This window comes from Taudactylus pleione, unplaced genomic scaffold (assembly GCF_031769625.1).
Source record: "Taudactylus pleione unplaced genomic scaffold, aTauple2 ptg000707l, whole genome shotgun sequence".
Classification (NCBI taxonomy): domain Eukaryota; kingdom Metazoa; phylum Chordata; class Amphibia; order Anura; family Myobatrachidae; genus Taudactylus; species Taudactylus pleione.
Window position 1 is genome coordinate 1,232,804 of NW_028285109.1, and position 13,181 is coordinate 1,245,984.

A 13,181-nucleotide genomic window follows, 5' to 3' on the forward strand; every position below is an offset into this window, starting at 1 on the left:
ATCAGGGCGGCCGCTTTTTAAAAAAAATCCGGCCTCATGACCACCCACAGCTTTTGCGAGTGGCCAGGTGATGGTCGCGACCATCGGGCTTGCGACGAGACTCTTGTGGTTGGGTCTCGTTCCCGCAAGCCCAAGTGAGCTTTCGGCTCTAATAGAGCCGGAAGCTCACCCACTGACATCACTCGTGATGTCAGTGGGGCCGCCCCCAAACTGCAGGCATTCCGTTTGGCCAGCCACTCCCCTGCCCGCCCCAAAACGGGGCGAGCTGTCGATCAACATCAACAGCCAGCCCTTTTGGATGCGAGCACTGGAGCGAGTGCTTTTTGCGCTCGCTCCGGGACTCACGCGTGCGCACTGGCCCACAATCGACCCGCTTGCGAGCGGGTCTGAATCAGACCCTATGTGCCCAAGGAACTGTTTTGGGGCTCATTTACAGTTGGACGTAAATCAGTTTTATGACAGTGCATCTTCAAAGATGCACTCATAGATGTCACTTTCACAATCTCCCTGATAGCCACGCCCAACGCCTAACGCGTCATCGACGAAACGTGTTGGGCGTGGGTATCTGACGTGAGACACGGTGGCGTCTCCTGCTTGTTCCAGAGGCAGCGATACCCAGGAGGTCCTACGGACGGCTGTTTGTGGACTGGGAACCGGGTGATACATATGTATTCAAACCTTGATGTACGTGAGCTTTGTTATTAGTAAATTACCTTTTGATACCATTCTCACGATTGCTCTTTCCTTATCATTTATATATATATATATATATATATATATATATATATAGGCAAACGCAGATTTTTTTCCAGTTGCCTGGAAACCCCCCTCCCCAACCCACACCATGACCACAACAGAAATAGTAATATAATAGAATTTTACTAATGCCCTTTTTACACCAGAGCTAGAACCCAGGTTATTGCAGGGTTAACCCGGGTAGCTCCGTGGTGTAAAAGGGGACAGGGTTGGATTTCCAGGTCGAGTGACCCAGCAATCCAACCCAGGTAAATTGCAGGGTTTAACACGGGAATAACCAGTGAAACCCTGCAGTGTAAATGGCGCGATCTGGGTCAGGGTGACCTGGATCGTGCCGCTTGCCTTGGCCGGCTTCAGTGGCGCTTGGAGATGACGTCATCTCCAAGCGTCCACTACAACGCCGGAAAACCCGGGTCTCTGCAGACCCGGCTCCAGTGTGAACAACGCCGACTTGGGAATATCCTGGGTCGGCACCGGGGAAATTCCGTGTCTGATCCGGATTGGATCCCTGTTCCAACCTCCGGGTCAGACCTGGAAATTTGGTATAAAAACGGTATAATGCTGTATGTTCTTCACAAATGAAATAATTAGCACCACTTGCGGTTCTTTTAACATGTGTCAGCTAGTAATAAATACACGTGCATCAACTAGGAGATCTGGAAAACATGCACTGTTAGGGGTGCACTGCTATAGGCCATCAATAAGGTTAATTATTAATACCATATACAACAGGTTCTCAAACTCGGTCCTCAGGAACCCAAACAGTGCATATTTTCCAGGTCTCCTCACAGAACACAAGTGAAATAATTAAGGTACGTATCCACTACGCGATTAAACAGGCCGATTGAATTATAACGTTATCGTTATCGTTCAATCGCTTTTTAATCGTTTGCAAATCTGGCAGGTCAGTATAAAAAACGACCAGCGATGCGCGCGCCCACTGCTCAACCTGATGACGTCGTCAGGTTGACTATGGGCCTGATTCAGAGCCGAACGCTCTGACCAGAGCGCTCGCTCTGAATCAGTGCCCTCCTCCATGAAAATGGAGCGGCCTCCTGGCCACCCACAGCATATGCGAGCGTCCATGATGATGGTCGCGATGGTCTTGACCATCGCGACCATCGGGCTTGCGACGGAGACCCTGCGGTAGGGTCTCGCTGCCGGAAGCCCTGGAGTGATTTTGGCTCTATCAGAGCCAAAATCACTCCCACTGACATCACTACTGATGTCAGTGGGGCCGGCTTCAGATGGTAGGCGTTCCCATGAGAACGCCTCCGTCTGGCAGGCACGCCCACCAAAGGGGGCGTGCTGTCAATCAACATCGACAGCACGCCCCCTTTGGTGCGAGACCTGGAGCGATGGAGAGCCCGTCGCTCACCGGGTCTCGTGCATGCGCACGACGGAGCTCCCTCCATCGTGCGCATGCGCAGTGGGGCAACATCGACCCGCTTGCGAGCATCCTGCGCTCGCGAGCGGGTCTGAATGACCCCCTATGTTCGGGGATGATTGATGTGCCTAGACTGAACGTTCAGTGTAGGCACATCACAGACTGTGAAACAACTGCACGATTACAATGTCGTAATCGTACACTTGTTTCACAGTCGTCAAATGGATACGCACCTTTAGCTCCACCTGTAGATCTTTTAAAATGTGTCAGTGAGTAATGACTACACCTGTGCACTTACTCAGTGACCTGTGTGGGGTCCTGAGGACCGAGTTTGAGAACCATTGCCATATAATAATACATTATCCAGTGCATTAGGAAACCAATATGTACATATATGTCCAGGGCAGTGCTAAGTTGTTCTGCTGCTCCCCCAGGCTCCCAGACTTGCTCTCATACTCTGGAATGGTGCTCATATATGAAACAAAAATATTCAGCTCAGGCAGGATGGCCCTATTGTCGCATATAATGGCTTAGTAGTGTGATCGCTGGTCCTGTATATGCTGGAATTATGACACTCAAAGCACTTTGTATGATGCATATTAAAGCTGGATAAGTGCTAATTCTGCCCTCTTCATGGACTGGCCACACTCGTAAAATCAAGCATTTGTAAACCCCCCCTCTAGAAATCCTGCGTTTGCCACTGTATATTCTATTATCTTCTGGTGGCAAAACCTCTGTGGCACATCTGCATCCCAACCTTGCAGTCTGTCAACAATGTTACAATAACAATGTTACATAGGTAAATACAATCCAATTCATAGTGGAACACATTCCACCTCCCATGTTATCTAACTGTAACAAACTGCTCACACCTCTGCTTTGCAGTTGGGAGGTAAGGGTAGTGGGAGTGGGGTCTTCTCTGTCACTATGGTACTGATGCTGAGTTGGTGTTACTCCAGTTTGCATAGCGTAAAGCAGTGATTTTCAACCTTTTTATTTATTTATTTTATTTATTAACAGTTTCTTATATAGCGCAGCATATTCCGTTGCTCTTTACAATTGGAAACATTGATAGAACAAAACAGGGTAATAACAGACAGACATAGAGGTAAGAGGGCCCTGCTTGCAAGCTTACAATCTATATTTTTGAACTCGCGGCACACCGAACAAGATTTTAAAATTGCGAGGGCACACCATCTGTCCCCCACGGAGAAAAACACGCACATTGGTCCCCTGTCATTATTGGCGCTGCTATTTACAAGATAGCAGCACCGAGCGGCAGGGCCAAGTACGAACGGTTATACCGCATGACCGGTCGGCCGGCTGTAGCTGACGTTATAGTAGGCTACAGCGCTGTCCCTGCTGCGGCTGCTGCCGGCTCCAGGCTGCGCGCGGGGATCTCGCGATACTTGCGAGATCCCGCGCATGCTCAGTTGAGACGGCCGGGACAGAGACACAGCGCATCAGCACTAGGCTGATGCGCTGCTGTCTCTAGCGGGTAGCGCCGGAGGGGGGAGTTAACGCTCCCCCTCTCTGGCCGATGAGATGTTCTTACATCTCATCGGTAGTGCTTCCTGCTGCACCTCGGTAAAGAGGCGAAGCAGGAAGCGGTATAGCGACACTTAACGTGCTGCTTTCATACATCTACCCCATTATTTTATCATGGTTATAGAGTATTTTAGCAAGATTCTTTTCTTTCGTACATGGTAAGGAGATTTATACCTAGTGTATACAAGGGATTTTTTGATATTGCATGCAAACGTAATAGCAAATGCTTACTTCATAGTCAATAGAAATGTTTAAAATCATAATTTGCAAGTATATGTGACATGTATCTGACATACATCTAGTGCAGACCTGCACGAATTTTGCAATTTGTGCAACTTTGCATATTGCTTATTTTGTGAAAATATTTTACGTCTGTGAATTTAGGTTCAGATGCTTTCAAACTCGGCATAAACTTTTAGGTGTGTAATTAATTATCCATATTGCGCTGGGCATCTCTAGACTGTAAGCTCTCACGAGCAAGGCCCACTTCCCACTTGTGCTCTGCCCCTGCCCACATTGGCACCAAAACTTTAGTTTCTACTTCAGGGTCCACAGGGTTGACCTTGGATATAGCTGGATCTGGATCCACGGGCACCACGCAGTTAAAGCTTTTGCTGCTCCCAGGATGCACTGGGTCCATCCTCCTCTATACCCCGCCCCCAAGCCACAGGCACCTCAGTTTTAGTTGGGTCCCAGCCGGAGTCGGGTCACCCTTAGCGCAGAGGGGCTGCTTAGCAGCCCCTAAGATTATTTTATTTTAAGAGTTTTAATTTATTTTATTTCTTTTTTTTTACTCTTCAGAGCGGCATTGGACGTTCACGCTGCTGCTCCTACACCCCACCGGCGCTGCGATGCCAGTACAGATCTGGGGATCGCAGCGGGACCCCAGAGTCTATAGTAGCCGGACTCTGGAGGAATCCCTAGGCTGCTGGGGAACAGGTAAGTCACGGGTCACCGTGTGTACATGCAGCCTTCTGCCTCCGGTCTCTGGGGACAGACCGGAGGCGCTAGCAGTGACGGCGGGCCCCCCTCTCCGGAGGAATACCCCGCAGGTCCACTAGACCACCAGGGATACATTGCGGGAGCCGGCAACCCGGGGGTTCATTGCTAGCCAGGGGATGCAGCCTTCCCTGTCTAGCGGCTCCTCCCCTCAGCTCAGCGCACCTTTCCGCTCGGGTCTGGCGACACTGAGCTGCGGCAACTCCTCCTCTGAGGTCTCCAGCAGCCATCTTCCCTTGCAACGTGTGGACCAGTCCGCCTGTGTACCTCTCCCCTTCTAGGACAGCATACACAGCACTATAGCCCTCCCAGACATGGAATCTGGGCAGGTTTATTGTAGTGACAAGGTGCAGTGAGTATTAACTTTCTGCATTTTATGTGACTTTTGCTAGTGCTGACTGTTTGTGCTTTATTTCAAAATACTGTCAGTCTATACCTATCTCTTTCCTTCTCCTACAGCCCTGGCAGGTGTGTGAGGGAAGGGCGTTTCTTGGATCTCACTTATATAAAGTCATGTATTTGTGAGGTTGTTCACATACAGTTGTGTGCTACATGGTGCCATATCTGTGGGCTTGTGTGCCGCATGCTTGTGGGTGCGCCAAGAGTACAATACTGAGCTTCCCTGTTGTGTTGATATATATATCTGTATATATATTTTATCATGTCTGATGAGGAAGTAGAGCGCTCTGCGGCTCCCACTCTGCTCTCCTGCAGATGCTGCGCTGCAGGGGTAAATATGGAGGATTTATCACAGGATGGGCTGTGTGTGAGGTGCCGTCAGTTACCTGGTCCCTCTAACCCCGCCTTGGGGACCCTCCTTGGGTGGTGTTTTCTCAGGTGCTGGCTTCCATCGTGGATCGTCTGGCGGTCCCGACTGCTCTCCCCCATAGGGTGTTACCCCAAACAGACATCCCCCCTTCTCAGGGTATACCGCAATTATTGCAGTCTCCCCCTGGGCCTCAGACTGTTAATCTATATACGGGGTTACCTATGTATATTCAGTCTTCCCCGATGACGCAGTAGTCTGTCAGTCCCTTCCAGGGTCTCCCGCAGGCGGGTCAACTACCATGGGTGAATGTGTTCTCCAGTTCAGTCCAGAGTTTGGTGGCCTCATCTTCAGCCTTTCAAACTATGTTAAGGAGTGACAAGCCTCAGAAGGCTTCTAAACGCCCTGTTATTCATCCCAGTCTGCGCAACTATCAGACTCAGATGCGTCCTCAGATGAGGGGGAATTGCCTGAGGACTCTGACTCGGATTCGACTGTCCGGGAAGTGGTGAGGGTGGTGTGGTCCATTCTTGATATAGAGGATGACGCCCGGCCCCTAAGTCCAAATATCCAAATTTTAAGCAGGCAAAAGTGACTTCGGCTGTTTTTCCTCTATCTGACCAGCTGACTGATAATATGGCGGAGGCCTGGCAGTCGCCTAGTAAGAGGTTCCAGCCGTAGAAACGTTTAGCATCTAGTTATCCGTTTCCTGCAAGTCATTGCAAAAAGTGGGAAACCCTGAATGCGGTGGATTCTCATGTTACTCGCTTAATCAAGAGTGCTGCCTTGCCTATGACTTCCATTTCATCCCTAAAGGATCCCACAGACAGGAAGGTGACTTGTTTAAAATCAATTTATTCTCTCTCAGGGGTGGTGGCCCGTCTGTCCATGGCCATATCTTGGGTGGCTAAAGCCATTGAGAGCTGGGCCAATGTACTGGAAGATACTTTTCCTGAGAAAGCTCTGGAGGTTCAGAGAGCTTTAGTTGGACAGATGGGGGATGCTGCTTCCTATATTGAAGAAGCGTCTTTGGATGTCAGCCTTCTGACTTCCAGAGTTTCGTCGGCATCGATCTCTGCTCACCGGTCTTTGTGGCTCCATTCTTGGAGAGTGGATGCTGATTCCAAGAGGGGCCTGGAGGCCTTACCCTTTAATGGGGAAATTTTGTTCGGCCCTGACCTGGACAAAATTGTTGATACCCTGGGAAAGTCTAAGTCTGCATTTCTGCCATCACCAGCTGCACCTTCCTTAGCTAGGACCTCAGCCTTTCGGTCCTTCCGTACCCAGGGAAAGTCCAAGGGTCAGTCCTTCCCGAGGCAGTCGTCAACCAAGGCTGCCCGTAAACCAAAAAAGCAGGCCTGGAGCACTAAACGCCCTGCTTCCAAGCCAGAGGATAAGCCTTCAGCCTGATGGGACGGGCCTCTCTCTGGGGAATCCCAATAGAGGCCGACTTCTTCAATTTGCTCAGTACTGGTGCAATACCACCACGGATGCTTGGGTATGAGAAGTGGTCTCTCAGGGGTATGTCCTTTCCTTTCGTCACAGACCCCCCCCCAACAGTTTTTCTGCACGAGTCTTTCTCCTTCTCCTTTCTCCATAGACTCCTTGCTGAAAGCAGGGATCATTGTTACCATTCCACTTTCTCAACACGGGACGGGTTACTACTCTTCTCTGTTTCTGGTTCCGAAACCCAATGGGTCTCATCAGCCTATCCTCAACCTGAAGTCGCTGAACAAGTTCCTCAGAGTACCCAAATTCAGGATGGAAACTTTGCATTCCATCATTCTGGCTATGGAACCAGGGGATTATATGGTCTCCCTGGACAACCAGGACGCCTACCTCCATGTTCCTATAGCACCTTCACACTAACGGTATCTGACATTTGCTATACGCCAGCTTCACTTCCAATTTCAGGCTCTGCCCTTTGGCCTTTCCACGGCTCCAAGGGTGTTCATCAAAATTCTGGCTGTCATGGCTGCCCATCTGCGCAGCCATGGTATAAGGCTTCTGCCGTATCTGGACGACCTCCTATTGCTGGCAGGCTATCCGGAGGTACTTCTACAACATCTGCACCTGATGATCGCTTATCTGCAAGTGCATGGGTGGCTGATAAACTGGAAAAAGTCCTCCCTGATTCTGTCACAATGGATGGTTCATTTGGGAGCCCTTCTGGACTCTCGTCAGCAAAGGATCTTTCTGACTCCAGAAAAGATTTCCTCCCTACAATTACGAGTAAGTAGTTGTCTGAAGGTGTCAGTTCACTCGGCAATGAGGGTTCTAGGGTCCATGGTGTCGGGAACTGGGAGTATGCCCAGTTTCATTCCAGGCCCCTGCAGGGACTGATTCTATCCAAATGGAATGGGTTACCTCAATGGATCAGGACTCAGATGCTGGTGTTGCCTCCGGAAGTGCGCCTGTCGCTTGCTTGGTACTTTCAGACGTCATATCTCACCAAGGGTCACCCCTTTTGGATCCCGGACTGGGTTCTGCTCTCGACAGATGCCACTCTCCAGGGCTGGGTTGCAGTGATGGGTCCACTTTCACTTCAGGACCGTTGGATGGCGGAAGAAGTGGTTCTTCCCATCAACATTCTGGAACTTCGGGGCATGTACAGGGCCTTCCAGTTGTCCGGTCACGCTCTTCAAAGAAGGGCCGTGCAAGTTCAGTCCAACAACGCCACCACGATGGCATACATCAACCATCAAGGGGGGACTCGCAGTTGAGCAGTGATGTCGGAGGTGTCACGCATCCTGTTTTGGGCGCAGTGCCACCTTCCGGCCATCTCGGTAGTCTGCATTCCAGGAGTCCTCAATTGGGAAGCGGACTTCCTCAGCCATCATGACGTGCATCCTGGGGAATGGTCGCTTCACCCAGAGGTATTTCAACTACTCGTGGACAGGTGGGGACTGCTGGAGGTGGACCTCATGACCTCCCGTCACAATCACAAGCTGCCCGTGTACAGGTCCAGGACAAGAGACGCCGGCGCAAGCCTGGTCGACGCGCTGTCAGTGAAATGGACATTTCAGGTGGCGTATCTATTCCCTCCGATATCTCTGCTGCATCGGGTCCTCCGGAAATTCAAACAAGACGGCGGCACGCTTCTGCTGGTGGCTCCGGCTTGGCCCAGATGTCCTTGGTATCCCGAACTTCGGAGCCTCTCCATCAACGCTCCGTTTCTTCTGCCTCAAAGTCAGGACCTGTTGTCTCAGGGGCCCTGCCTTTACCCGGATCTGGGTCGTCTGTCTTTGACGGCGTGGCTCTTGACACATCCGTCTTAAGGTCCCAGGGTTTTTCCAGCTCAGTCATCAGCACAATGCTACAAGCGCGCAAGCCTGCTTCCGCCAGGATTTACCACAGAGTGTGGCATACTTATTTTCAATGGTGTGAGTCCAGAAACTATGATCCTCAGGTGTTTCGTATCTCTAGGGTTTGGTGTTCCTTCAGTCTGATTTGGACCTAGGCTTACGCCTAGCTTCTTTGAAAGTTCATGTGTCTGCACTATCTGTGTGGTTCCAGCGTAGGATAGCTACTCTACCAGATGTTCACACCTTTTTCCAGGGTGTTCTCAGGATTCAGCCTCAGTGGCTCCTTGGGATTTGGCTGTGGTGCTTCGGGTCTTACAGGGTCCTCCATTTGAACCTCTTGAGTCGGTGGGCCTCATGTGGTTGACGGTTAAGACTGTTTTTCTCCTGGCGATTGCTTCCACCAGAAGGGTGTCAGAATTGGGGGTGCTTTCCTGTCGTCCTCCTTTTCTGATTTTTAACCAGGACAGGGAGGTGCTTCGCACTCGCCCGGGTTTTCTACCTAAAGTCATTTCTAAGTTCCACATTAATCAGGAAATTGTTGTGCCGGCATTTCAGTCACCTGATCTCTCAGCTGGTGAGGCTTCCTTAGATGTGGTCCGTGCTCTCAAAGTTTATGTGGACCGGACTAGTTCTATTTGGAAGTCAGATTCCTTGTTCGTCCTCTTTGGTTTTCACAAGAGGGTTTGGCCTGCAGGTAAACAAACTTTGGCCCGTTTGCTTCGTTTGGTTATTTGCGAGGCTTTTGCACAGGAGGGTTTGCCTGTTCCGGCCTCTGCTAAGGCTTATTCTACTAGGTCTGTGGGTCCCTTGTGGGCTGCTAGCCGTGGCGTCTCGGCTGTTCTGCTGTGTAAGGTGGCCACGTGGTCTTCCATCCAGACCTTTCTAATGTTCTATGCCTTTGACACCTTCGCATCTCAGGATGCTTCCTTTGGGCGCCGGATTCTCCTTTCAGCACAGGAGCGTCCCCGCCATTAGTTGCACTGCTTTGGGACATCCCCAAAGTCAACCCTGTGGACCCTGAAGTAGAAAACAAGAGATATGGTAAGAACTTACCTTTGTTATCTATGTTTCTACGGAGTCCATAGGGTCCACAGGGCGCCCACCTTGACGCACCTGGCTTCATATGGGCTCTGTGGCTGGTCATTGGTTTTCCGTCTCACTTTCTGTGAGTATGGTTCTTGTGTGTTCCAGTCTTCCTTTTCTCTGTTTTTTTTTTCCTCCTTCGGCCTTGGCTACTTACCAACTGAAGTGCCTGTGGCTCGGGGGCGGGGTATAGAGGAGGATGGACCCAGTGCATCCTTGGAGCAGCAAAAGCTTTAACTGCGTGGTGCCCATGGATCCAGATCCAGCTATACCCCAAGGTCAACCCTGTGGACCCTATGGACTTCGTAGAAACAGACAACGGTAAGTTCTTACCATATCTCTTGTTTTTAAGTCAACACACAGCGCTACCTCTGTGGCATAAGCGTATGTACTGTATAAAGGGTTCAGGGTTTGCGGTGCACACGGGCCCCTTGGTCCAGGAGCACTCACACCACACACCCCGACTCTTTAAAAATACTTACCTCTATGTTGGCGCAGCAGGTATAACTGGGAACAGAGCACAAGCGCCACTTGCCAGAAGTCTACTGCAAAAAAGTCAAAGAGGAGGTGGTGGGGGGGGGTTGGAGAGCAGAGACTAAACAAGAACCCTCTCCTCTCTTGATCCATCCCTGCTCCGCAGGTGTTGTGGGCCAGATTCAGCAGTGCACTAGCATTCCCGATGTTTGGGAATCTGCGCAGGTGCCGTTTGGGGTGGCGATGCCCTCTGTTTCCCGAAACGGAGGCGTGTCGCCACCATTGGGGGGAGGGAAGAGGCCAGGATCTCTGTCAGGTGACGGAGATTTCCTGGCCTCTTCCTCTAAACTGCGGTGGCCGGTGCGGGACCCTACGGGTCTCCGCAGCCTGCCGATGGTACGCAGATTAACCTATGCTGCGTTGAACAATGCGGCTTGGTTAAGGAATGCACAGGGGGCGTGATGCCTGAGTGCAGCTTTGCAATTATGATCCTTACAGAATCAGGCCCTGTGATTGCAATTAAATAATGTCTATATATATATAGACATACAAACTCCATTCAGATACTGCTGCACTAGTCAGAATAATTAAACATCCTGTGAGACAGTGAGAACCACTGTGCCATTGTGCTGCCCGTGTGTATATATGACCTAATATATGCATACTTATCTTTTCTATGTATATCACATGTTTTGGTATACAGCTGTTAATAAGGTGAGCTCAGGGAGGACAGAAACCTCCCATGGAGCAGAAGGGCAAAAGCAAAATGATCTCCTTTTCAATGCAGGACAAACGGACGTTACAGTCACAATCTCCAACAGGTCGGTCACTAAATTTGATGATGTAAAATTTACATACTTTACATATTTCAATTTCATATTTAACTGTCTACAATAAGTGATTGATTATTGTTTTCCAACTGACTAATGTACAGAAAGCATTTTAGGTCCCATAATCACCTATTTGTTCACTTTAAATATTGCCCACTTGTGATCAAGCATGCAACACCCCCACCCTCCCTTTCCCCAAAGAATGTTTAAAATAGAAAATAATGACACGATAATAAAGATCTTTAAACATTTAATGATAGGATTGTAATGATTCAAAGCCCCTGTATACTGTAATGCTGGGTACACACTATACGATGTGTCGTACGATATATGGTCCTGATGCGGATTGGAATGATATATCGAACGCATAGCATCAGATGGGGCAGCTAGGAGGTCGGCAAGTACGACACATTGTATAGTGTGTATGTCCGATCCATCGTTCACCGCATCATCCCATCTCCTGTTCTGCACAGCAGATGGGACGCTGCAATGAACGATGCATGTTACATGCAGCATGTAACAATGCATCGTGCTGACGTATGCCAGATTGTGCAGTGTGTACGGTACGCACAATGTATCATTACATCGCATTAATCCGGCGCTGGATCGCACTATTGTATGGTGTGTGCCCAGCTTAAGAGATGTGAGGAGCTGAGAAGTGCCCGTTCAGCACAGCAGTGTGGGCAAGGAAATAATTACCAAATTTTGACAAGTCTAAAATATAAGCAAAAGTCATTTAAATAAGAGAAACATTGAACATTCTGTGGTGAAAAGAGAGGTCTATGACAGTTTTTCATATTACAGATATACAGTACAGTAGTTTATTCCTTTTATCTTTTACATGACCAACAGTCACCAAAAAGGACCAGCAGATGGCGCTATTGTTGTTTGTGATTTGTTTCGATTACATTTTTCTTTTTTTCATCCCAGGGTTTTGTATCCAAGCTTGACACATTCATACACTGGCTGCAAGATGCTATGGAAGCCACCGAGAACTGGACCCCACCTCTGCCGGAAACAGAGGCCTTACAGCTGTATCTGCATACACACCTGGTGAGGAGACTGAACAGTTTACCACGAATTTGGAAAATATCTTATAACTAACAAAGTCACATAGCAACATGTTGAGTGTTATGTATATAATAGGGGTGTGCACCGGCCACTTTTCGTGTTTTGTGTTTTGGTTTTGGATCTGGATCTTTCTTCGTGTTTTGGATCTGGATTGGTTTTGCCAAAACCACCCTTGCGTGTTTTGGGTTCTGGGTTTTGTGTTTTGGATCTGTATTTTTTTGAAAAAAAAGCATAAAAACAGCTAAAATCACAGAATTTGTAGGTTTTTCTGCTCCTATGCTATTATTAACCTCAATAACCTTAATTTCCACTCATTTCCAGTCTATTCTGAATACCTCACACCTCACAATAGTGTTTTTATGTCCAAAAGGTTGCACCGAGGTAGCTGGATGACTATGCTAAGCGACACAAGTGGGCGGCACAAACACGTGACCCATCTAGGCGTGAAACTGCAGTGGCAGACAGGATGGCATTGAAAAACTAGGCCCCAAACTGTACATAATGCAAAGAAAAAAAAGAGGTGCAAGATGGAATTGTCCTTGGGCCCTCCCACCCACCCTTATGTTGTATAAACAGGACATGCACACTTTAACAAACCAATCATTTCAGCGCCAGGGTCTGCCACACAACTGTGGCTGAAATGATTGGTTCGTTTGGGCCCCCACAAAACAAGCTGGCAATTTATCTGTCCCTGCACAAACTGGCTCTACGGAGGCAAGATGTCATCCTCATCCTCCTCATCCACCGATTCCTCACCCTCTTCAGTGTGTACATCCTCATCCTCACAGAGTATTAATTCGTCCCTGCTGGAACCACAGGTCCCTCTGTACGTTCTGGAGGCTGGTCTCCCTGGAAGAGTTGATAATTCATTTTATGAACATCATCTTCTCCACATTTTGTGGAAGCAACCTCCTACGCCTTTCGCTGACAAGGTTCCCGGCTGCACTAAACACTCTTTCGGA

At 49.2% G+C, this 13,181-nt stretch overlaps 1 protein-coding gene across 5 annotated transcripts in view; it reads left to right on the forward strand.

The window, feature by feature from the left end:
- AKAP6 (A-kinase anchoring protein 6) overlaps positions 1-13,181 on the forward strand; it is a 479,843-nt gene that overhangs the window by 180,044 nt on the left and 286,618 nt on the right. For all 5 annotated transcript variants that reach the window (XM_088456596.1, XM_088456595.1, XM_088456597.1 and 2 more), the window contains one exon: positions 12,079-12,201. In XM_088456596.1, the coding sequence (XP_088312722.1) occupies positions 12,079-12,201 (123 nt within the window). The remainder of the gene's footprint in view (positions 1-12,078; positions 12,202-13,181) is intronic.